The 26,675-nt window shown below is 35.6% G+C and overlaps 1 protein-coding gene across 2 annotated transcripts in view; it reads right to left on the bottom strand.

Moving 5' to 3' along the window:
• PLXDC2 (plexin domain containing 2) overlaps nt 1-26,675 on the bottom strand; it is a 451,801-nt gene that overhangs the window by 21,907 nt on the left and 403,219 nt on the right. For both annotated transcript variants that reach the window (XM_041765805.1, XM_041765806.1), the window contains one exon: nt 14,751-14,911. In XM_041765805.1, the coding sequence (XP_041621739.1) occupies nt 14,751-14,911 (161 nt within the window). The remainder of the gene's footprint in view (nt 1-14,750; nt 14,912-26,675) is intronic.

The following is a 26,675-nucleotide window of genomic DNA, read 5'->3' as shown; positions in this document are numbered from 1 at the left end:
TACTCTCAAATTCCTTTTATCTCCTTCTAAAATTCTTTTCAACTAAAAAAGATTTCTCTTTTAATCTTTTACTTCTAAGTCATAAAGAATTGTGTTTTGTTTGCTCTTCTTGTTATTGCTCTTCTTGTTATTCTAGTGTTTCCCCTCATTTCCAAAGTGGTGTTTTGATGTTCAGGTTGGTTTTTCTAAGTTTCTTTAATGCCAATTTGGGTGGTTCTTTCATGTTTCGCATCATTTTCTTAATGCTTTCTACCTAGTTTTGAAATACTATTTTAGAATTTTTATTAGATTTTGAAAGCATGTCTTTATGATGTGCTTTCATTGTCTGTAGGAATATTACTCTGCTCTCTATTCTCTTTATATTATCTTTCCATTGGATTTCTACCTCCAAAATTTGCTTTTACTCATTTTTATGTGAATTTAGTTTCTCTAAACTTTTAGAAAGAGGGTTTATTCAAGTAACATTGACAACTTCAGAGTTCCATTTCTATTCAATGGTCTTAAAAACATATGATGGCTTGCTTCCTGAAATTTCCTGAGTTTTATCATTACATTTTTAAAATTTTTTTAAAAATTCTGTTGTCCCTATCCTACTCAATTTTGATTTCTCCCCCATAGTTTTCTCCTAGTGTGGTTGTGATCATGGAAGGTGGCCCTGGCAAGTCAGTTTTGAGAATTCCTTGGACTCTACTACTCTAGCCCCTTCAGAAACTCTTACACAGGTCCCTTGTATTCACCTGCAGCTGGAGTTGGCAACGCTCTTCCAGTTTTCTGCTACTGTCCTTACATTAACCTGCTGTATTTTCCAGTCAACACCTATTGGCTACATTGTGGTTCTTGTTTTCAGGCCTTTTGTGTAGTTTGTTTTCTCACCATTTGCTTTCTCTCACATAGATACCGACAGCATTCAAATCCATGGATATTGGTGGTTTGTCATTATCTGTTGTATTTGAGGGTTCTTATTTATATTTTAGATATAAGTTGTCAGCTAGTTCTGTTGTAAATGTTGTCCACAGGTTTTTGGTTTTTATATCCAGTTTGTTCTCTTTTTATCTGGATATTTTTAAAGAAAAAAATTATGCTGCTACTGCCACTACAACTTCCTAGAAACTTCCATTAGTACTATCTTTTGATATCTAAAGGACTTTTTTTTTACTGTTAAATTCCATCATTTATCAATATAAAACCTGTCACCAAATTGATTTGAGTGAAAATATTACTGAGTATAATTTAGTATTATACCTACTTTTCATTGAAAAAGAAAAAAAAAACATAAGCAATTGTTCTATGGGCTGAGATGAATAAATGAATAAATATATAAATATTGCAGATTCATTAAGGCAGCAAGGCAAGGCAGAGATTTATCTGTCTCTTTATTACTTGCAGATCAATAAGAGATAATGATATATTTCCTTAGTGGGGATACATGGAGGAAAGCTAAGTATCTGCTTAGTCTCCTCCTAACTTCTTTTGATCCAGAGTATGGATTTACACTTCGTTCTATGTCAGGGAAACAAATCTGCACCTGTCTAGAACTTGACTCAACTTCATTATTTATGGAAACATGGGAGTTTCAACTTGAAGTCTGTGTTTGCTCTAGGTAAAAGAATGGGTGAGAAGAAAAAAGCACTTTGTTCATCAGCAGTGATTATAATATAAAGATAGAAATGATCACAGATTTAAATGAAATAGGAATGTGAAAAATGCCAACTTAAATTTCAGGGGAAAGTTTTTTTGAGTGCGAATATTGAAAAACTGCCTCAGGATGCTTGGCAGAATGTGAGAGGGAAGGGAAGGCAAAAGTGATTTTTGAGTGGCTGGAGTTTACATGTTCTACCAAAAGCTCTCCGAATAATCTTAGAAGATGGAGATAGAAAGAAAACCACAAAAGCATTTATTTATAAGTGGAAAATGTCAAGTATGCTTTGCATCTCTTACCTATTTAAAGAAAGCATGCATATTTAACTGTCAACTTCTCTACTTGGTAAAATTTAAGAAATGTGTTTGTAAAGAGGACTATCTGATAGTCCTATCAGACAAAGCAAAGAATAGCACTTTGGATCTCTGGCTCTTTGTTACTTTCTTCTGTTTCAAGTAGCCCCATATTGGGAAAGATTTGTTTAAGGCACTTTATAAAAGTTGTTACTTTTCTGACAAATTCCTTTGTTTTTATGCAGAATTTTAAATTAAAGACAAGCTTATGCCTTTCTTGTCTTATAGTGACATGAACATGAAATTTAAGGCATCACTCAATACTATGAACTCCCTTAAAAGATGAAAAGTTGGTGGGTTGCCCCCACAAGTATTACTTCATAAAGAATTATATTCTCCAAATAGAAGAACTATAGTCTTCCTTGTTGTGTGGGTATGTATTTTACTTTTTCACTTTGGGTTACTAAAAAAAAAAAAAAGATGTCTTCAGAAACTGTAAGCACACACCAGCACACCTTTAGTATACTTTGCTATTTTTGTACTAAAACATATACAATTTTAGGGTGTGGGAGGAAGCCATAACATCCTAGACTCACAGAGACAGAATGAATTGACAGAATGAAATGAATAAATTCATTCTAGCTCAATCATTTATACAATGCTTAGATCCCCTCTACTAAGTCCTTAACAAAGGGCCTTCTTGAATGCTTAAATAAGTATGGTGATGCAAAGCTCATCACTCAGGAGCCTCTGAGTACCTGTGATTATTAGAAAGTGTTTATATTGAGCCCATATTTCTATCTTCATAGCTTCTCCCTGACAATCCCCATATCCATCCTTCAGAACCATTCAGAACAAGTCAGATATGTCGTTCACAGGATAGCCCATTAAAACCAGTGGGGAGCTAGAATGCTTCTCTTTCTACACTTTCTCTCCTAGAACTTATCTTTCCTTCATCCTTTCTTGGTGTGAATTTTAAGTCCTTAATATTCTTCATTGGTCTCCTCTGAACACATTTTAGGTTAACTATGTTGTCTACCATGTTGGTGAGATGCCAGCCTGCTTTTCATGCAACATACCTTTTTAAAGTGACAGCCACCTACTATAAACGATAAATTTTGAGATTATTTTTCACTGAAATTCAGTGTTTTTTACCCAACCTCATGTTACATCAGATATTCTCCATATTAAACTCAGACATATTCAAGGTTCAAGTCCAATTACAAGCTAATGAATCACAGATATTTCAAGGTCAACAGCAAGGAAAGTTTGAAAAACAAGGAAAAAATGATATGTGAAAATTCATATATAAAACAAAAAAATCTGACACACAATTAGGAGAAGGTTAGCCTAACCAGAACTCTAGTACTTTATGTTGCACAGATATTTGAATAATTATCACAAATTTATTTTCTTTATAGAAGAAAAAGTTTTCTTTTAATAAAACAAATATTTCTCTTTCAAAGTTTGTGCCAATGCTGATACTTGGCACAGAGTCAGTGTTCATTAAAAAAATATTTTTTAACAGATGAATGACTTTTTCATTTAAATATAAATATTGTAATTAGCTGAAAGTAGAGAAGGTAGAAATAGAACTAATAATTCTGATGCTATATTCCCTTATTATGGGATGTAAGAAAAGTTGTCTTAATTTTGAATTAAAAATTATTTTACTTATATTAAGAAAGTTTTTATAGAATACCACCTCAAGAAAATAGAGCAAAATAATCTAGCCCATTTGCAAATTAAATCTATCTTTGGCTAATCATTTCTAATAGAATAACAAAGAACATGATTATTTCTATTATTTAAAATAAATATATTTCTCTACATTTGTATTCTCTAGATTCTGATAATTTTTAATGTCCTACCTCAAATTTAAAATTTTCATTTTCTTACAATCATAAGCCATTATTGTATTATTTATACACTGAAGCATGTCATAATCAACTTAAGTGGTTTAATTTTGTATTTTTGTCAGAAAAAATTTATACCATGTGTTATTGCTGGGAAAAATCTTTTAATTGAATAAGTTCATTATTATTGTGAAAAGCAATAATTATTGCTAAGATTGAATTTTCTATCTTCTGCCTCCAGAAATTGAAAGACTTATTTTAACAAGGAATAGTTACCAAAGTCACAAGAAAAATTATTCAACAGTTGGTACTATAAGTGGAATAATCTTCTTTTAAAGAGGTAACAGAAGGAGAGGATTAGAATACCTAATACATTTATCATGTACTCAAAATGTCATAATTCAGGTTACAGCTGCCCATGTGAATTATAGCTCTGCAGGTTTTTATTTATTTATTCATTTGATACTTTCATCTACTAAGAGCTTCCCTGTGGAGATTTTATATGTAAATATATACACCTATATGATTTATTTCACAGCCTTCTGCACCATTAGAAATAACTTAGGGGATGGTAATTAAGAAGGAATTTGAGCAGAGAATTCAGTGCAGTATAAAACATTTTATTCAGTATTTTTAATAATTTTTCTCAATGAAGGGAAGAATATATTTCAGTAAATTAGGAATGCGATTTTAGTTTTTGGAATTTAAATTAAAATGTTACCCAGAAAAGTAAGTTAAAGATTGTCATCTATTAAAAAATCTTTATATTGGTGATTACATACACAAGGGAATCACCATGAACTTGAACTGATTATCAAAAACATTCAGTGATATACATGAAAAAAATTCCAGTGCTTCAGAACAGAAAGGGAGAAAAACCACAGACATACTAGCACCATCTAATTTTTTTTTTTAAAGCAAACCAGTTTCAGGGGCACCTGGGTGGCAAGGTCAGTTAAACATTTGACTCTTGGTTTCAGCTCAGGTCTTGATCTCAGGGTCTCAGGGTCGAGAAATCAAGCCCCAAGTTGGGTTCTGTGCTCAACAGGGAGTCTACTTGAGATTCTCTTCCTCTCCCTCTGCCCCTTCCACTCATGGTCTCTCAAATAAATAAATCTTAAAAAAAAAAAAAAAAAAAAAGGAAATCAGTTTCACTGATTTTCCCTATATTTTGCTATATCTTTTCAGGGAAGCTGCCATTGAACAAGGCAAGCTTTTAGAACAGAGTGTTAAACTGTCTCAAGTTTTCCTTCATCTTTCCGTCCTCCCAGCAGTTTATCAAAAGTGAACACTATCTTCTGCCTCCACTAAGAAATGAAAATGACAAGTATTTTGTTTCAACAAATCATTTTTTAGTTTTCTTTAAGACTGAATAAGACTAAGGAATACCTTGTGAGTAAAACTTAATTATAAAAAACATGTGACTTCCAGATAAAAAAAGACTCGTGAGTCTATGAAATGATCCATTTATTACATAGATTATTCAACAGCTCATGTCTTCCCAATTCCCAAGTGTTATGCATCTAGCAGCTGCAAAGCAAGATGCCAAACTCTGAGTAAACACTTTTTTCCTCCCCAGCAGCAGCCTTTGAATCCTTGCCTGGCTCCTGTCCTCTGGCTTCTTTCCTGGAGGCACTGTCAATTGCCAGGAAACATTGAGGGCCACAGCTGCCTGTCTTCCTTTAATCATATTCTCCACTGGTCCTTGTTATTCACAAATATTTGTTGCGATGGGGAATCCCTCGAGTGGTAAACTGCTTAAAGACTGTTGTTACACTGCTGCTGTAGGTGGCACAGCCTGCAGCCTAGAACGGGGAGTCCTGGGTTCAAGTTTGAGCTCTGAAACTAGGCTTCACGTGACCCCAGCATATTATTTCACTCTCCCGGGTTTCTATTCCTACACTCAGTCTGAATGTAATAAAGGTATAGAAAGAACCTTCCCACTTAGGTTCCCGGAGCAGAGGGGTTTTGGTGGTTTCAATTTATCTGTATTTTATAGCATCGAGAGCTATGCAACTGAGGTTAAGAAATAAGAATTGTCTTTTGGAATGTGAACTTTGATTGAAGGTTGAGTCAAATAATTTTTTTAAAAAGGCATCATTTATTTATTTATTTCAGAGGAAGAGAGGGAGAGCAAGCAAGTGTGTGGAGAGAGGCAGAGTGAGAGGGAGAATCTTAAGCAGACTACACTGAGTGAGGAGCCTGACCCGGGGCTCCATCCCAGGACCCTGTGATTGTGACCTGAGCTGAAACCGAGTCAGATGCTTAACTGACTGAGCCACCCAGGCACCCCTGGGAAAAATCATTTTTTATATCAAACATATATGTCTACATTATAGACATGTATAATGTAAAATTCATACACATTTCTAAGATAAAACATAAAACTCAGGGAAATGAATTTGAAGTAGATACCTGGGGAATTAATACACTGTATCCTGGAATAGTTATAGAGTCTTGGGTTTGCACACAGGCTGAGGTGTCTTTTTTTTCATATTCTATGATTTTCATGTTAAAAAGTACTGGATATTCCACTAAAGGCAGATATTTTTGACTCCTGGAAATAATAAGAATTTTGAAGTATGATATGAGCAATGATTGGTATTTAGACATTTCCTTCTGGTTTTATTGTGAAAGCTGTCACGTGACTTCTAATTCAAATCAGTATACACAATTTAAGAATGCTGAAACTGCTTTGTCCTTCAGGAACATTAACTGTTTTAGAAAACAGTCTTTCTTCCTTACTTCCTTTCTTTCTTTCCTCCCTTCTTTTTTTCCTTTTCTTCTTTCCAAATATATATCTAGAGCTCTATAAAAAGTCTTAAATGATAAAATGGTGATGGTGGTGATGATGATAATGATGATTAGCAAATTGCCAGTTTAGACACAGAGATAATCTCAAACTTGTAAGTCCTTGGTTATTACCATACTAGCCAAAAAATGTAACATTGTCTTCAAGCCTTATATAAAGGTTGCCTGTTTTATAAAACTAAATAATGTGAAATCCACCCTAGATTAAATATGTTTATCACCTATCTCTACCCAGTAGAATGTATGTTTCATGAGGACAAGGGCTGTCTCTTGTCATTTTTGTTTATCTCTAGTTGTTATACTTGTGAGTACCTAGCACCTGGGGTCAGGTCTAAAATATCATCACCAAGACTCATGTCAAGGACCTTACCACTGTGTTTCCTTCTAGAAGTTTTTGGTTTCAGGTCTTACATTCAAGTCTTTGTTTTATTTTAAGATTTTATTTATTCGTGAAAGACAGGCAGAGACAGAGGCAGACATATAGGCAGAGGGTAAAGCAGGCTCAATGCAGGAAGCCTTTAGCGTTTTCTATATGTAAGATCATGTCATCCACAACTAGTGACCATTTTACATCTTCTTTTCCAATGTGTATGCCTCTTATTTCTTTTTATTGCCTAATTGCTCTGGCTAGGATTTTCAATACTATGTTGAATAAAAGTGGTAAGGGCATCCTTCTCTTTTCCTGATCTTATATGAAAATATTGTAGCTTTTCATGTTGCATATGATGTTAACTATGGGCTTGTTATATATGGCCTTTATTATGTTGAAGAATATTCCCTCTATAGCCACTATTTTGGAGAGTTTTTATCATAAAAAGATATTGAATTTAGTAAAATACTTTTTCTGCATCTCTTGAGATGATATGATTTTTATCCTTCGTTTTGTTAATGAGGTGTATAATGCTGAATGGTCTACGAATGTTGAACCATCCTTATATCTCTGGAACAAATTCCACTTCATCATGGTGTATGATTATTCTAATATATCATTGAATTTGGGTTGCTAATATGTTGTTGAGGATTTTTGTGTCAATGTCCATTGGAATATTGGCCTGGAATTTTCTTTGTTTGTGGTCTCTTTGCCTGCATTTGGTATCAGGGTAATGTTAGCCTTGTAAGTGATTTTGGAAGCATTCCCTCTCTTCAGTTTTTTGGAAGAGTTTAAGAAGGATACGTATTAAATCGTCTTAAAATATTTAGTAGTATTTACCAGTGAAGTTGTCTTATCCTGGACTTTTGTTTGTTGTGAGATTTTTGATTACTGATTCAATCTTCTTATTAGTGATTCAGATTTTCTATGTCTTCATGGTTCAGTCTTTGAGGATTATATGTTTCTAGGAACTTATCTATGCTTTTAAGCTTATGATCCTTTTTATTTCTGTGGTATCATTTGTAATTTCTCCTCTTTTATTTCTGATTTTTTTGAGCCCTCTTTCTTTTTTTCTTGGTAGGTCTAGCTAAGGTTTGTCGAGGTAAGTCTGTTTATCTTTTCAAAGTACCAGCATACTGACCTTTTCTTCCTTTTAGTCTCAACTTCATATTTGTGCTCTTATTTTTGTTAATTTCTCCTTCTTCCTAACTTTGGGCTCTGCTTTTCTTTTTCTAGTTACTTTAGGCATAAAGGCAGATTGAGATTTTTCTTGTTTCTTGAGTTAGGCCTCTTTTATTATGAACTTGGAATTTCCCTCTTAGAATTGCTTTGCTTTATCCCATATATTTTGGTATGTTCTACTTCCATTTTCAATTGTTTCAAATATTTTTAATTTCTCCATTGCCCCGTTGGTTGTTCAGTAGATGTTTAATCTTCACATACTCATGATTTTTTTCAGTTATTTATTGAAGCTTCATGGGAGAGTGCAAGGGTGAGGCATGCCTACTGGCTATAGTGGGACAACAAGAAAAATGCAGGCTTGAGGCATGCCCACTGGCTTTAGCAGGTGAGTTTGTGTCCCAACAGGGGGCAGAAATGGTGCTTACTAGCACACCATTTCTGGAGAGAGTCCCAAAGTCTCCTTACCCTCTGGCAGATGCTTGAAGATTAGCAAATAAATCTCCTTTTCATATAGTTTAGGTGCTTTTCAAACTGCTATTTCTGTGGTGGGCCCTTTAAGATCAGTATCTTAGGGATCTTAGTTCCCTACAGACTTTTGGGTCTCCTGGACTGTAGCCCCACTGGCTTTCAAAGACAGGTGTTTTAAGAGTTCGTCTCTGTGGTGCAGGTCCCAGGGGTTGGGGTACCTGATGTGGGGTGGAACCCCCTCACTCAGAGAGAAGTTCTGGATTTGTGAGATCCCTCCTGACTGTGAGTTGCCATGCTGGGGGTGTGTGTGGCTTTTGGTGGAGACTGCCTCTTCATGCCTGCCTATCTCCACATGGCCTTATTATCATTTTTGTGAAGGAACTGTTCCACAGTTTTTTCCGGTCTTCTTCATAGAAATTGTTCAGTATATAGCTGTAGATTCAGTGTGTCTGTGGGAGGAGGTCTTCCTGTGGTGTTATCTTGGAATGCCCCCCAAATTAATTTTAATAATATATTTTATTTATCCCAATATACCCAAGAGATTTGCATTTTAACATGTAATTAATATAGAAAAAATTTTAAAGATTTTATTTATTCATGAGAGACAGACGGGGGGGGTGGGGTGGGGCAGAGACATAGGCAGAAGGAGAAGCAGGCTCCATGCAGAAAGCCTGACATGGGACTCGATCTCAGGTCTCCAGGATCAGGCCCCGGGCTGAAGGTGGCACTAAACTGCTGAGCCACCTGGGCTGCCCTTAATATAGAAGTTATTAATGACATATTATACATTATTTTCCTGTGCACAAACTTTAAAAACTGGTGGGTATTTTACAAGCAACTCATTCCAGACTAAACATTTTTTAAGTTGCTCAATAGCCATATAGGGCTAGTGGCTATCACACTGACAGCTCAGCTCTATACCCTGTCTTTTCTCTAATCCTCAAGGTAAGAATTATATCCTGTATAAAGGCAAATCCTATTGCCATTGCACTACCTTAGTGTCCTCATGAGACATGAGGGACATTGTGCCTATAATTTTTGCTTTCTTCTCTAACATATTTAAGTGAACCCTTTGTACTAATTTCTTTCCTTGTGAGGATGTGTTTCAGTAGTACTGTATAGCATCAGCACTATGATGAAGTATTCTTAGTTTTTGCTTCACAAAACACTTTAATATTTTCCTCATAGAATCTACTTTCCATGGTATGGATCACCCTTTATCATTAGGGTCTTATCTTCTCCATTTATCTTTATTTTTATTAATAGAGAACAATCAAATCTATATATAAATGTCTAAATATCAGCTTTTGTTTACAATACTAAGAAAAATCAAGGGTAGTATTCAACATAAATTCTTTCATTAAAAAAAACTTTCATTAACATTACTAAAGTATTTTGTTTATAGTTCACACAGAACCCTTTCACAGGGATTCTTTTTCATATGATTATCACTGTATAATACTATTTTCTTGACCTTCAGTTAGATTAAATTTTATGTATTTTAGTTAAAAATCTTAATTTGTGATGTGTGAAAGTAACAGTGTAAACATTTATCTCTATAACCCATATTTATGCAACAATGAAATTTATTATAAATCACAGAATCTATGCTTAGAAATGTTCAGCAAACAGTAATGTAGAATCTAAGGGATATTTACTTTTTCCAAATAGGTAGTTTTATTAAAATCTATTAAAAATTAAAGTACATGTAATTATTTGAATATTTGTTCTCTGCTATTTTGTTTCAAGATAATAAACCTGATTTTTAAAAAGATTTTAAAGTGCATTAGTTATTCTTGTGTAATATGTTGGATTTGGTCAAAATCAGGTGTCTTTGAAAATTAATGAGAAAAGTCAATCAGGTAAACACAAAATGAATTATCTAGTTAAAGTTAAAGAAAATGTTCAGCATAAACAGGATATAGTCTCTGGAGATCCAAGGCTCAAATTCTGACTCCACCACTAGGCTAAACGCATGATGTTGAACAAGTAACTTAAATGTTGTACCTCAGTTGCCTCATCTATGATATGGAGATAATCTTTGTATATCCTATAGTCGTGGTGAGGATTAAACAAGGTAATAAGTGGAAATCACTTCCACTAGTGAATTTAATAAATGTTCACTATTACCATTATTAGTGTCATAATAAGGCTAATTATAATAGAAAAAAAACCCCAACAACAAAAAGGAGGAGCCCCAATACTCCACAATACCATACTGGTTGCATGACTCTGGTTTATCCACTCAAGGGTAAAATCATTAAATTTCATAACAGTATACCCAGTGTGTAGCATAAGAACTAAGTCTACAACCATTTCATGCAATCTGGATTTCATTATGAAACACACAAGATACACACTAGGTAACATTTTAAAATCACAAAAATTGGAGTTTGTTTTATACTCAAGGGTCTGTCATAGTTTAATGAGTAGTGTGTGATGCATTTAATGCAGTTTGTGGTTGACAGAATGATAACCTTCCAAAGATGTCCATGTCCTAATAGCCAAAACCTGTCAATGCTACTTTCTATGGGAAAATGAACTTTGTAGATGGGATTAAACTAAGGACTTTGAGATGGGGAAATTATCTTGGATTATCCAAACAAACCCAGTGTAATCACTAGGGGATTTACAAGGAGGAGGCAAAGGGGTGTAGAATTGGTAGTAGAAGATGTGATGACAGAAGCAGAGGCTGGAATGATTTGAAGAGGTCAGAAGTCAAGAAATGCACGTGGCCTCAAGTAGCTAAAATGGTAAATGACTTCTCCTGAAACTTCTAGAAGGAACCAACTTTGCTGACACCTTGATTTTAGCCTAGTGAGACTAATTCTGGACTTCTAACCTCTAAAGCTGTAAGATAATAAGCATGTATTCTTTTAACCTCCTAGGTTTGTGGTAATTTGTTTCAGCAGCAACAGGAACCTAATACCTAGTCAGATTTGGTGCAATAGGTTCTTTTTTACTTCTAAGCAATGTTAGGCCCTCGGTGCTTTCTGAATACCACCTGACAGCAAAAGAGGCAATCAATATACAGCTACTGAGTGAACGCTGTATGGAATAGCATACAGCCATCAAAATGACATTGACAAATGGAAAAATGTTATTTAAAAGAAATATTAGTTCGCATCTCAGTGAAATCATAGTTAACTAACTGGGCAAACATCAAATTCTGCATATAAAAATTCCAGTATAAAATAAATTAAAATACTAATAGTGATTGTTTCTGCATGTCAGTACTATGAAGATGACTTTACTTTTTCTTCTTTACATTTCTGTCAGTTTTCTATAATGAGCAGGTATTGTTTTCATAATGGGAGAGAGCACATCAATTGCATTTAAAAAGTAGATAGCAGTATAATGAAGAACATGAAAAGCAATTTACACAATACTGGTAAATTCAATCTCTTTATGCATCAATGACTCTAACTTAACTAGTAACTCAAAACCTTCAAATTCCGAGTTTAGCATGTTAGTAACTGTGAAGTCATCATGGGTCTGTGTGTTATTTGTCAGCATGGGTCAGCTTTAATAATAGTAAAGTTATGATTATCATCTTCAAAAATCACCTGCTGACCAGCCACTGTGAGCTGCATGGGGACAACAGCAAGAAGTGATTTATGCAGAAATTGGCAATCAACCCAGTGGGAAGGAAAAAGGCAAAGGGAAGAAAATCTCAGGAATCTACAGAATGATTCTGCTTTCTTGAGTGTTGGAAAGACGAGAGAGTTCTTCCTATAGCTATCCCTCTTTGACCTTGGAGAAATCATCCCACCATTCTGAGCTTCGGTCTCTTCCTTTGTGTTATGAGAGGGTACAAAACAAACTTATCTCTAAGATGAATGCCCCTCAAATCCACAAAAACCTAAAACACCAAACCAAAAAAAAAAAAAAAAAACTTTTACTATTCTTCAGTCTCACTTTGTATTTACATAGGGATTGCTATGAGCTGCTGTGAACTAGGTCTTCTGCACTGTGCAACTTTCCAATTCCATTACCATCAGATATTTTACAGTATCTTCTTTTTTACAATGTCAGAAAATAGACTGTATAGTGCATTAAAAGGCTTCAATATGTAAGGAGTTATAGTAGCAGCCTGATGTCTGGTTAGTCACTGAAGCCTTGCAGCTTGTCACTTGTCAGCTCTTTGAGGAACACAGTCCTGACCTAGGAAACTTCCCTACGTCCTTCCATGAAAAAGAAGTAAATTAGCAAAACTTAAAAAACAATTTTCCAACTAAATTAAATGCTTGATAATTTCACAATTATTATGATTTTAATTTTTTTTTTAATTTTTATTTATTTATGATAGTCACAGAGAGATAGAGAGAGAGGCAGAGACACAGGCAGAGGGAGAAGCAGGCTCCATGCACCGGGAGCCCGACGTGGGATTCGATCCCGGGTCTCCAGGATCGCACCCTGGGCCAAAGGCAGGCGCCAAACCGCTGCGCCACCCAGGGATCCCTACAATTATTATGATTTTAAGTGAGGATGCCATTTCTGGAATAAATCATTTGTGAAATTGTAGAGGGAGTTTGAAATGTCAAAGGATTTATTTTTCCCAGAAAATATTGATAGAATATCTCTTATTTGAAGGAAACTTTGTTATTTAATCCAAATCTTAAGGAACTTTTAAGTCTGTAGGGGGGAATAAATCATGTATATAGCTAATTCTAATGTGAAACAGAAAAGTAAATGCCATAGAAAGACATAGATGAATTATGATGGATAGAATTTCAGAGGAGGAAGAGAGATTATGTCCAGCTGTCCAGACAGCGAGATGGTTCCGGGAAGCTTATGGGGTGATACATGGCATTGAAGTCTGTTCAGATCCCAAATTCAAGAATTGGGGTGGAAGAGGAGGGCTTTATTGGTGGAGGAAACAGAATAAGCATTGTCTTGGTGGCATGGAAAATTTGGAATGTGTATGGAGGAGAGCAAAAAAATGAAAGTTCATGGTATTGTCACCTCCAGGTTGAAGATGCATGGGATATAGATCGAAATGACAGACAAGATCCAGATCACCAAGGCCTTAAATGCTGACCTAAGGAGACTTTATTTTATACACAGCTGAGAAACATATTGGACTTTTGAGTAATTATTTAATTGATTATCATTCATCTCTCTCTATTATAGGGGACAAAGGTAATTCTGTAGTTTAAAATTTATTATAATTTCTCACTCAACAATCGAACAAAATTCTAGGCAACCTTTTTGTACATCAGCCACAGAATTGGAAAAGATTTCAAATCTATATGTTTGAAACTCTAAGGGAGAAGGTTTCCCTCATTGCTTAACTATTTAGTGGGGGTTGAAACAGCAGTAGCCCCATTAAGATACTGGAATAAAAGCTGCACACGTGAAGGTCCTAGGAATTCCAACCATCTGAGGCATAGAATATGACATGAACTTTATCCAGTGGCCTCCCAGTATCCTAATTTCACGCCTTCTGAACTTGAGGGCTTGGCTTTGGACCCTAGTCTTCCTACCTGATTTTTCTTGGGAGTTGGCACTAAATCTATATTCTGTACAAAAAAACAGAATTCAACACAGTGTTCTGTTTGTGGCTGTGTGAATGTGTGTGACTCATGTGCATTTCTTTGTAAATATATAAATATATACACATTACACAAAATGGTGATGGCACCTACCATTATCTTATTGTGATACTGTTTTTTTGGAGTGAAAGCTATATTTTTCCTAAATGGTTTGTGAGCATCTTGAGAGCAGGCTCATCATATTGCATTATGAATCCAGCCAATACTCAATTAGTATTTATTGATCATTATATCTAAGCTAAGTCCTGTAGCCTTCAGGATATGCTGCATTTCTTTCTAGGATCAGGAGAACAGCTGGTTAACACACTCGGTCTCATAGGACAAAAACATTATGGTTTCTATATTTCTTTAGATCTGCAAAAGGCAAGATAGCTTATTGCTTTAAAAGCTCCTGAGATAAGTGAACTTATCATATGAAAGCAATCTATCAATATGTGTGTGTGCATGCATGTGTGAAACCTGCCTGCAACAGCAAAATGTAGAAATCATGTGTTGAATATTAAATACAGGTGGTGTGAGCAAATGCAAAGAGTTCATCATCCAGCACAGTTATCATGTGTTATGACTGACACTTACCTCAATAAAGAAAATGCTGGCTGCTGACGTTGGATGGTGATACATATAGACAGTCACAAGAATGGCTGCTACTATAATGAGGACCAGGATGAGAATTCCAACAATGAGGCCAGCATGAAGGGTGCTCCCTTTCTTCTCGGCTGCACTGTCATCTGTAGAAGCTGAAAGAACAGCACAGCTGTCAGATCATTCATGTGTGCACTTTTAGGTTTGCATTTTCACTAGAGGGGATGGTTATAGTTTTAAGAAAGTACCAACTAGAATTTTTTCTTTTACTTTCCATACAACTCTTCCTTTCCATGACACCAGTTTTCAAAGTTAGATTAGATGCTCTTTATTTGGGCAATGAAAAATCCATACCATTAATGATTAAAAATAGATTTGTAATTGTGTTTTAATTTATAGTTCAATAAACAAAATTAATAGCCTTTATTCTAAAAGGACCGTGGAAAATCTAAAACTCTAATTAACTATATAATAAATTTAACTTTGATTTTTTTTTTTTCATTAAACCACTGGCACTTTTACCTATGGAAAAATTGATTACTTTCTGCAAATTCCTCTCTCATTTTCTTTTGGAAATTTTATATTGAAGAGTATCATGCTTCTTTGGGTGGGCTAGAGAAGCATTTTCAGAAAGTCTGTGCATGAGTTCAAAGGCTAATTTTCAAAACCTGTTTTAAACCAAAATGTTCTTTAAAAGAGTAACAGATGGACGCTAAATGACCCTCAAATAGTTTTATCACCATCTGAAGAGAACACACAGCATATCAAAATATTCTACTATGCCACAAACCAGTATCATTTGATCTGACTTTTACTGAGATGTTTTCCACTGTAATACCCATTTTCAGAGAATTAGGAAAAAGAAATTAAATTTCTAAAGTAATAATTAACCAACCCAAAGTCAGTCAACCAAACAAAGCTAATCTCTAAAGTCTTCTCTTGTTCTAAAATTCTTCAACCTTTGATGACTACTCAGGTATTTAAAAATCTTAAATTAGGTGTAGCAGGTAACAGTGTTTTTGTGCATACCATGATTGATGTTTTTGAACCATTAGAAAATTACTTAATATTCATAAAAGTTCTACAGCAGTGAGTCCTAATCTTTTCACTACTAATTTGCATCTTTGTTTTAAATATTATTTTTGTCTATTAAACTTTGTTTAATAAGCACTGACTTATTTCTCTTATTTTATATTTTTGCTAATAAAAAGAAAACATGACTGCCTATCAGAATTCATGGTCAATATGAAGTAAGAGAATTTCAGATAAAACAAAGAAACATGACCTATCCATCCTTTAAATTTTTGTTGTTATTGTTTATATTCTGTTTGAGACTTATAGCTGGTATTCAGTAATTCTTGTCCAAATTTAATAAAGCTCAATATCCTAAAGCTTTCCTTTATACACTATAATTCATTATTGAAAGAATATACAATTTAAACAGTAAATCATTATATGAAAATTCATGTACATAGAGGATTCTGGGAAGAAGGACAAGTATGAAGTGTCAGGAATCTGTTTCCCTACATAGACAATAATTGCATTGGTAGAATGTGTCTGACAACTGTCTTGGCACTTTGGACTTTATTGAAGGCTTGCAACTTTCAAGAGAAAGGCTTGGACTATAAATTGAGGTTAATTTCAGTCAATTTTCAACTCTTAATGGCTGCCCATCCTCCACCCCTCAGTCATGCGGCCGGCAGCTGTACATGTGTTCCTGAAGCAGCCTCCAGGAGCCAGGGCAGGCAAAAAGTGCCTTGTCCTCCAGAGATCAGGATCTGTGTTCTGACTTCTGATTGGTGCTTCTCATCACAGAGGCACAAAGATGTAGCCCCTGGTTTTTCATTCTTTCCTCCATTGTTGCAAGCCCTTCCCCCTCTGGCTGAAGTGACTTCCAGGGGATTTAAAGAACTAGTGCTCTTTTCACCCTCTCCCCAACACATTTTTCCCCCTTTTGGGAGCTAGATGTAAAGACTGGGACATTTGGAAACATCTGCATGTATGGGGAAAAACTGGAAAGTGTGTGTAAATGCCTAGGGAATAGTTCAGAAAGATTTGAAAACACATTAAGATTACATCTCAATTTGACCTTCAGCATAGAGACAGTCTGCAACCACAACCACAACAACAACAGCACAATCAACTACCAACAAAAATAATATCAAAAAGCAGCTAAAACCTGGAGAAGGGTGGGGGGAGAATCTGATTTCCAGAATTACCACATTATTACATTCAAATGTCCAGTTTTTAATAAAGATTCACAAAACATAAAAAGAAACAGGAAAGTATGGCTCATTTAAAGGAATAAGATCAACAGAAACTATTCCGGAAAAAGAACTGATGGTGGTACAATAGCCAAAGACTTAAACAGAATTGTCTTGAAGATGCTCAAAGAACCAAAGGAAGATGGGGAGAGGGCCAAGAAAACAATGTGTGAACAAAATGGAAATACCAAGATAGAGATAGAAAACCTAAAAAAAAAAAACAAAAAAACAAAACGCCAAAAGAAATTATGGGGCTGAAAAATAGAGTAATTGAAATGAAAAATTCACTAGAGGGATTCAAAGGCAGATCTGAGCAGGCAGGATAAAGAACCAGTGGACTTGGAAGGCAAGACAGTGGAAATCATTGACTTTGAGGGACAGAAAGAAAAAGAAGTCAAAGGTCCATCAAGCAGGTCAACATGCATATTACAGGAGTCCCTGAAGGAGGGACAGAGAGAGGGGCAGAGAGAATATTTTAAGAAATAATGGCTACAAACTTCCCAAATTTTTAAAAAGATTTTATTTATTTATTCATGAGAGACATATATAGAGAGAGGTAGAGACACAGGCAGAGGGAGAAAGAAGTAGGCTCCATTCAGGGAACCTGACATGGGACTCGATCCTGGGTCTCCAGGATCCCACCCTGGGCTGAAGGCAGCGTTAAACTGCTGAGCCACTGGGGCTGCTCCAAACTTCCCAAATTTGATGAAATATATGAATATAAACACCCAAGAAGCTTAAGGAACTCCAGTAAGATGAACTCTTAATGACCCACACTGAGATGCATTATAGTCAAACTTTTGAGAGACAAAGTCAGAGAAAGAATCCCTAAGATGACAACAAAGAAGATAGCTTTAATAGAGGAAAAGAAGGCAAGGAATTTATTTACTTAATTTAATTTATTTATGTGTGTGTGTGTGAGAGAGAGAGAGAGAGGAAGAGCATGAAAGGGGAGGGGCAGAAGGAGAGGGAGAGAATCTCAAGCAGACTCTACACTGAGCATGGAGCCCTACACAGGGCTTAATCTCAGGACCTTGAGATCATGATCTGAGCCAAAATCAAGATTTGGATGCTTAACTGACTGAGCCATCCAGGTACCTGCATTTATTTATTTATTTATTTATTTATTTATTTATTTATTTATTTATTTGAGATAGAGCACACAAAAGGCAAGGTATTTAAACATTTCCCTACAAAAAAATCAACTAAACACAAAAGAAGACAGTAATTCTGGAAATAAGCCAAAAAAACTTTAAGACACATAGTAAACAAATAGCAAAAATAATAGAAATAAGCCCCACCTCATTGGTAACTGTTTTATATTTAAATGGATTAAAATTTCCAATCAAAAGACAGTTTGTCATAAAGAATAAAAACACATGATCCAACTATATGCTGCCTATACTTCAGATCCAAAGACACAGATTGAAAGTGAAAGTATGAAAAGAGATGTTCCATACAAATAGTAACTAAAAGACAGCAGAGGTAACTATACTAGTATCAGACTAAGTAGATTTTCAATCCAAAGATTATGAGACAAATAAGGACATCATATATTAATAAAAGGTTTCAATTATAAACATTTACATAGCTAATGACAAACCATCAAAAAATATGAAGCAAATATGACATAATTGAAGGGATAAACCGACAGTTCTATAAGAATAGTTGGGAATTTCAATATCCCACTTTCATTATTGGAAAGAACCAGACTAAAGATAAGTAAAGAAAGAGGACTTAACACAATGAACCAATTAGATCTAACATACATGTATAGAATCCTCTACCCCATGACAATATACACATTCTTCTCAACTGTGCATGGAAGACCTCATAGAAGAGATCATATGTTATGTCACAAATTAAATTTCAACAGGTTTAAAAAATAGATATCATACAAAGAATTTTCCCCACTCACAGTGGGATAGAGTTAAGAAATGAGTAACAGATACATAACTGGACATTCACAAATTTGTGGAAATTAAGCAACACATTCTTGAACAGCCAATGTATCATCATGAAATCACAAGGGAAATTAGAAAACAAAAACACAAAAACCAAAACATAGGGACTGCAAGTAAAGCAAGGCTAAGGAGAGAATGCACAGCTGTTAATGCTTACATTAAAAACAAGATCTCGAATCAACAACCTAACTCTACAAGTTAATGAACTGGAAATAGAAGAACACACTAAGCCTGAAGTTAGCAGAAGGAAGAAAATCATCAAGAGGAGAGTGGAGATCAGCAAAATAAAGAATAAAAAAATAATGGAGAAAATTAATGATATCTGGTTCTTTGAAAAAATCAACAAAATTGGAATGAGGACTCAAACACCAGCAGTCTGGCCTCAGAGTCTGCACCCTGAACCTCTGATCACTAACCCCTCAACTGACACTGAACTGTATGTACTGCTGTTTCTTCTTCATGTTAGCAATTCTGGCAAAGAATTCTAAAAAAAAAAAAAAAAAAACCTGGGTAATTTCAAATAAAGAACAATTAACTTAAATATGGTTAAGAATTAGCATTGTGCCTTCAAGAGGGGAGCAGGGTCTACGTCTGACTTGTCATCTCCCTGAGACTAGGCCAGTGATGGCCATCACATGTACTTAAAATCTATGTTTGCTGGAAGAGAAGGAAGGAGAGAAGAGGAAGAAAAAAGAAAGAAAAATAAAGCTGTTGAAAATGGGTTAAAGCTCTTGGAATGACCACTTCTCCTATTAAAACCAAACAAGGTTATGATAAATTACTTTATCTGGTCTTCAGTTATCTTATCTCTGCAATGTAGTCAATAATAGTAACTACCCCACAGGAGTGCTGTACAGAATTAACCATTGAACACACAGAAAGTGCTTAGGAGAGTGGCTGGTATACAACAAGCACTTAATTAATGTAGCCATTATATTATTGTTACCTTTAATAGAAGGCAGGTTGAGGCAAATTATGGTGTCAGATTCATGGCACCATATAAACTATGTTTTGCCCTTAACATTTGTTATTTTTAAAGTTTGGCTATATTCTTAAGTATGCTTGTATCATTGTACTTTGTGCACTTGGCTTTTTTCTTATTTTTAAGAATATTATACATTAATGTCATAGGAAAATAGGATTAATTTAAAATGTTGCTTAAAAAAACTACTTGGGTAAAGAGGGGGAAGCCTTGAATTTTTCTTCAAATCCCACGTGTGGTTCCATTTGTCTATCCTTCTCCCCATCTATCCATCCCTTTCACCCTCAAATCCATTCACCCCAACAGCATCTGGTTCTATCCCTGAGATTAGTAGTCTTTTATAAGCAGTATGCTAAGATTCAGCCTCACTTTTTGTGTGTGTGCAATACAGGGAAGGGGAGAACAAGAAGATATTTGTGAGTTAGCCTCAGGCTGCCACTTCCCAAGTGAACCAAAGCCTGTTGAGGAGGCAGCAGGCAAAAGACAGCCCTTCCCAGGGAGAAACAGGAGAGCCAGAAACATGTTTTATTTAATAAGACCTCAAGTCAGTAAAATTATTGCTGACCTGTAGGATGCAAATTGGCCATCTTTAGAACGTAAAATCATAACCGGATTTATACCTTGAAACCTCACTCATTGCCTTTATTTGGGCATAAATGTTTACTTTCTCACTTATTACTTATTTATATTTTCGATAATGGCTTAGTTATATTATCTCCTTTCTAAAACACTCCTTTGCAGTCCTGGTGTGGATGTTAAGACACCATTTCATATGTAATGAAATCTGTACACAGTTTAGTTTGTCACTAGCTGAATAAATATTTTATAACATTTCTGGATGGTGATTTTAACAAAATAAACAATCCTCATAGAATCTCAAAATATTGTTAACCAGGAGACAAAATAAATATTTAGTGATCTACGACTGTGCATATGACTTTACGCTGTGTTGTAACTAGGGCAAACTTTTTAAAAAGAAATATAACAAATTCAATTCCAAAATATTACTGAGGCGTCCTTGTGTCCCAAGAGAGTGCTATTTCTAAATGCATTCAGGGTGGTCATCTGACTGGAGTGGCCAAAATTGCACAAATATTTCTGGAGAACCTATTTTTCCATTTTCATATTATTTAAGCAAGTTTTCTGCATCTCTACTCTAGCTGCTTTCTCTCCTAACAAGTATGATTATGGCATATTAAAAGGTTATTGAATCTGGAGATGAAGTGATCACTCTATTGATGTGCTTTGATTTTAAATTCTTTCACTATTTGGTTTCCAGTTGAGTATCACTGCTCCATTAGGTGGTATAGGATTTGCACATTAATGGGTACCTGCAAACAGAATTCAGGAAATCATCTGTGTTAAAGATGATGACCACCTCAAACACAAAATTGAAATTTAAAAAGTGTAAGCAAGTGGTAGTAATTTCCATCACTGAAGTTTAGTTCATTTGCCTTCAGGGTGGACAGATCAAATTGATCCTAATCCACCAGGAAAGATAGTAAACAAAAGACGTCAATTTTGGAAATAGACATTCATTCCTGTGCTTTGACTGATTGTTTTTGGAAAATGGCATACAGAATTGGGTCAGAGAAAACCTTAAATCTATTTCAGGCACAAACTTAAGCCCATGAAAGTCCATGAGGAGCTGGGGGAGATATTCCAAAAGGTCACAAGAAATCTAGTCTGAAGACTCAAACTCTTATTCTTGGCTTAGAAGTATCTTACGCTCTTTCACTTATGTCCAAAAGTGAACCAAAGTAAAAAAACTATCCTCATACATGTATAGTATCGTGCACAAGACAATTGAAATCTTTAGCTTTTATAGCCTTACATTGTATATCTAAATAAGAGGAGTTAATGATAAAGTATAATAAGATACCATAAAATGGAGCCCCAAAGCCCAAAAGGAAGTATATAGATATATGTGAAAAGCCTATCAAATAAAGGCCATTTTTTTGCTACTCTGTTGAAGACATTTTAAAACCTAAATGAAACACTGAAAATCAATAGTATCAAAGATAATATACTTTCATCTGATCCACTGAATGACCCATGAGTTCCTAGCTTTTTAGTACTTTATAAAAGGCAGATCAATATTTAGACACAGAAAAGACTGTGAAAATTGTCAAATTCATCTAAGCAATCTATTTTGGGGTAAGTTTTAGGTACCATGATAGTAAAGACAACAGATTTTTAAAAGGAATTTTAAATACATATTAAACATATTTAAGGGGCACATGGGTGGCTCAATCGGGTTAAGTGGCTGCCTTTGCCTCAGGTCATGATCTCATGGGTCCGGGGATCGAGCCCTGAGTTGGGCTCCTTACTCAGTGGGGAGTCTGCTTCTCCCTCTGCCTCTCCTGTCTGCTGTCTCTCTCTCAAATAAGTAAATAAAATCTTAAAAAAAAAAGATATTCAAGACTTCATGCAAATGTGTTTCAATTGCTGTACTCCAAGAAAAGTTTATTACCTATTGATAAAAGAAAGATGAAATGAATAGAAGAAAGAAGAGGAAAGAAGGGAAAAAAGTTGACCGGTTATTTCTTCAAAGTGTTGTGTCTGATTTTAAACCTCTATCTCTCCTTGCTCTTTCTAGGCCTGGTATTTTTCTCAGGATTTATATAAGAATATCAAGTGGCACTGATATTTCGTATTTAGAAGCATAATTCTGCGACATGTTAAAAAGATTCTAATACATTGCTAAAATGATCTGTACCCACTATTAAATCTTGCCAGCAATTAAAGTCCAGAAATAAAGTAAAACTAAAATAGAAATACTCCTTGTCTGAAATTTTATTCACTTTAGAACTAACTCTTCTCTTGGCCTTAAAATGAAATGCTACAGCCCATAAATTCCACAATGTATTAATATCCTTTGGGGGGCCAAGAAGCTCGTGGGTTGGACAAAGTCTTGCACAAATCTGTGCAAAATTCATAAATCTTATACATGTGATGTCAAAATGTTCTTTTTTAAAGCTTCAGAATGAAGTTAAACTGTAAGTGCTTACAATATTAGTGTTCCATTTTTGGATTAAAAACACACACAGACACGCGATTTTTCCCTGTGGAATATTATCTAACCCATTTATAACTTAAAGCATGTAATGGAAGAAAATCAAGTGATAAAATTTTTAGCTAAATTGACTTTCCTTTGGAAGTTTCCCTTGTAACCGATCTCATTTTGTAGCTTATCTATTTTTCCCCTTAGCTCTTTTAAATTTCTACATCTATGATCATGACCTTGACTTCATTCAGAGTTTCTTCTGGTGTTACTATTTTTTCGATGCTTGCCAATCTGTCAAAATTATTCAGGTATTAAGGGTCCCTCGGGACTATTATACAAGCTATACCTAATCCCCAATATGTGTCACTGTGGCAATACATTCATAATTCACATTATGATATCTCCATAGGAAGGATTTGGGTAAGTACTGTGAAAAGATATTAAAATGAGTGCACAAAACACAGCTAAGTGCATTATGTATGGTGAGAACAATATCTGGCAGGGACAGCTGGCCCAGCTTCTCTTTTTGTAGCCTGTGCTCCGACAGGGCAGCTGTGAAATTTCATTCAGGGAAACATATAAAACATTCTGGACTAAAACAGTTTAGTGGATGACAATCCTTTTTTAACAATAATCCGTTACCTTTTATCTTAGAAAAATGAAGCTAAATAAAATTTCTGTGAAATCATATTTTTTAAAAAAGTGCTTGATTCCATCAAAATGAGGGATTTTGGACAGCAGTTACCACCCAACTGCTTCTAGCTTTATTATATGATTAGTGCTTTAATGTAGGCATATGCATGAGCATCTAAAAAGAGGGGATTTACAGTGTTTTTAATTGCCCTAAGACCCCAAGTAAGTCTTTGAAATAATCCATTATCATTTTTCACTTCTTATGTGTATGTACTACTTTTTTTTAAAAGATTTATTTATTTGAATGAGAGAGAGAGGGAGGGAAGAGGGAGAGCAGGGGGTGGGGCAGAGGGAAAGGGAAAGAGAGAATCTGGAGCAGACTCCTCTCTGAGCATGGAGCCTGGTTTGAGGCTCCATTGCATAACCCTGAGATCATGACCTGAGCTGAAATCAAGAGTCGGACACTTAAGTGACTGAGACATGGAGGCACCCTTTATATGTACTACTTTTTAAAAAAAAATATTTTATTTATTTATTCATGAGAGACAGAGAGAGAGAGAGAGAGAGAGAGAGGTAGAGACACAGGCAGAGGGAGAAGCAGGCCCCATGCAGAGAGCTTGATGTGGGACTTGATCCCGGGTCTCCAGGGTCAGGCCCTGGACTGAAGGCGGCACTAAACTGCTGAGCCACCGGGGCTGCCCTGTACTACTTTTTAAAAATAGTCTACATATGCATCTAATATTTTCAACAACCAAGATCTTTATAAGACCTTTTAAACTTTTCTTAATATCAGCTTTCTATGCCAAGTTGTCTTTGTGTAGAGTTGTCTTCATCTAAAAATGTAATTAAAAATTATTTTTGAAAAATAAAATGTGTCTCTACTTCTACAAAATAATTCAAAGAAAAGGGATCTTAGCACCTAATCGTCCACCAAATATTAAACTAAAGCGTTTCATAGAAATAATTTCTCTTTTAATTTCATGCCAAGCCTTTGCAAAGGTTAAGAAATCCAGGTTTCAAAGTATAGAAAAAATTTAGAGTTTTCTTAATGAATATATTCACAGTGAATACAAAATACCCAAAATAAGGTTGACAAAAGTACTTTTAAGATTGGGGGTACAGGGACGCCTGGGTGGCTCAGTGGTGGAGTGTCTTCCTTTGGCCTAGGGCATGATCCTGGAGTCCTGGGATCAAGTCCTGCATCAGGCTCCCTACATGGAGCCTGCTTCTCTCTCTGCCTGTGTCTCTGTCTCTCTCTCTCTCTGTGTCTCTCATGAATAAATAAATAAAATCTTAAAACAAAAAAGATTGGTGAGTACAGAACAGAGTGACTCCTCTTACCACCTAATCCCATCCATTCCAGAAGGAAGTCACTTATGTTGACAGGTCATTTATGCACAAACCAATAGGTATTATAATGAATGTTTACTTCCCTCCAAATCCATCAGGTTTTCTCAACATGAAGGAAGAACCCTTTTCCCCTTGCTCCTATCAGTGTAGAAAGGCAAATGTGTGTCCAAATCACTCAGCTAACATAGACCCTTAGTATTTCCATGCCTCTTAATCATGGCTGCACTGCTAGGTCAAGACCAGGCCTTTTTGAGATTATTCAGGGAAATTGGATCCATTCTCTCACTGAAGCTGAAGTGCATGAATCCAAACGCATCTCATTAGCAGCTTTTCCAGTGGCAAGAGCAAGCTCTATATCACAAGGACCTTGCACTGTGTACCCACCATTAGGAAAACAGGCCACCATGGCCCATTAACTGTCTTCCTCCAGACCACAGCAGAAGCTGGGACATGGGCCATGCAAGATATAACTTGCAGCCATTATTTGAAAAATAAGAAGCCCAGCTGTTGAGGTGCAGTCAACAATCTAAATAAAATCAGTCTTTCAGTGATTATCCATAAGCAACTTCTTTTGAAAAGTGCTGAATATTAAATCAATATTATTAAATCAATCCCAAATTCTTTGACGTCTGAATTTTGGGTTTCCTAAGAAAGCATGGCTTAATTTAGTTGCTAAAGTTATCATTTTGGCCTGTGTGTATGCCTTAGAATTAAAACCTTAGCCTTTTGTATTCTTAACAACCATACAAACCTTTTGTTGTTTGTTGAGGTTTGATATATACAGTCCTCTGGCAGGGTAAATGGGCAGGACTACATGTATGTTTAGGGCATCTTACAGAGACAGAATCAGAAACTGGAAAAAAAATTGGGTTGGGTCTGGAATTTCATTTTATTTTATTATTATTTTTTAAGATTTTTAAAAATTTATTCATAAGAGACACACAGAGAAGGCCAGAGACATAGGCAGAGGAAGAAGCAGGCTCCATGCAAGGAGCCCAATGTGGGACTCGATCCCGGGACCGCAGGATCATGCCCTGGGCCGAAGGCAGATACTCAACAGCTGAGCCACCCAGATGTCCCTGGAATTTCATTTTAAATTATGCTGCCAGATCTAAAAAAAAAAAAAGTGCCCACATTTCAAAGGTAGAAAGAAAAAATTAAAACCATTGAGAGCCAGTTTTGCAGAATATTTATATTTCACTGCTTGGCATTGATATGGGCAAAACTTAGTTCATCTAGTCCCCCTAGCAGGGGCAGAATCAGGTAGCCTGCTTAAGAAGAAAATACTATGAAATTGTTTATCATAACTGCCTGCCCCTAAGGTCCTGGAATATCATGTTTCCCAAGATACCAAGTTCCACATGTTGAATATGGGATAGAACATGGCCAGTCCAGGAGGTGAGCACTAGTCTCATCCTAATCTTTTCCACCAAATAAGCCTTGTAAAATGGCCCCACAAAGTGGTTTGTGGCGCTCTGACACATTTTACAGTTGCAAAGGCCTTGGTCTCAAAGTGTCTGGGGGTACAAGGGTCCCAGTGCTCACTCTGACATTGATGTGGTAGTTGGAGAACTTTAATAGAGGAAGAATGACAGACAAATGGCTACACAGCGGACTATAACATTTGAAGCAATCTTCCCTGCAGGACAGGATGGCATTGGGGGGCACAGCATATGCTCTGACACCAGATCATTTGTTGGTAAAGCCCAGTTGCATTCC

Source organism: Vulpes lagopus, chromosome 8 (genome assembly GCF_018345385.1).
Source record: "Vulpes lagopus strain Blue_001 chromosome 8, ASM1834538v1, whole genome shotgun sequence".
NCBI lineage: Eukaryota > Metazoa > Chordata > Mammalia > Carnivora > Canidae > Vulpes > Vulpes lagopus.
Note: the sequence above shows the minus strand (reverse complement) of the source record. Positions and strands in the feature narration are given on the sequence as shown.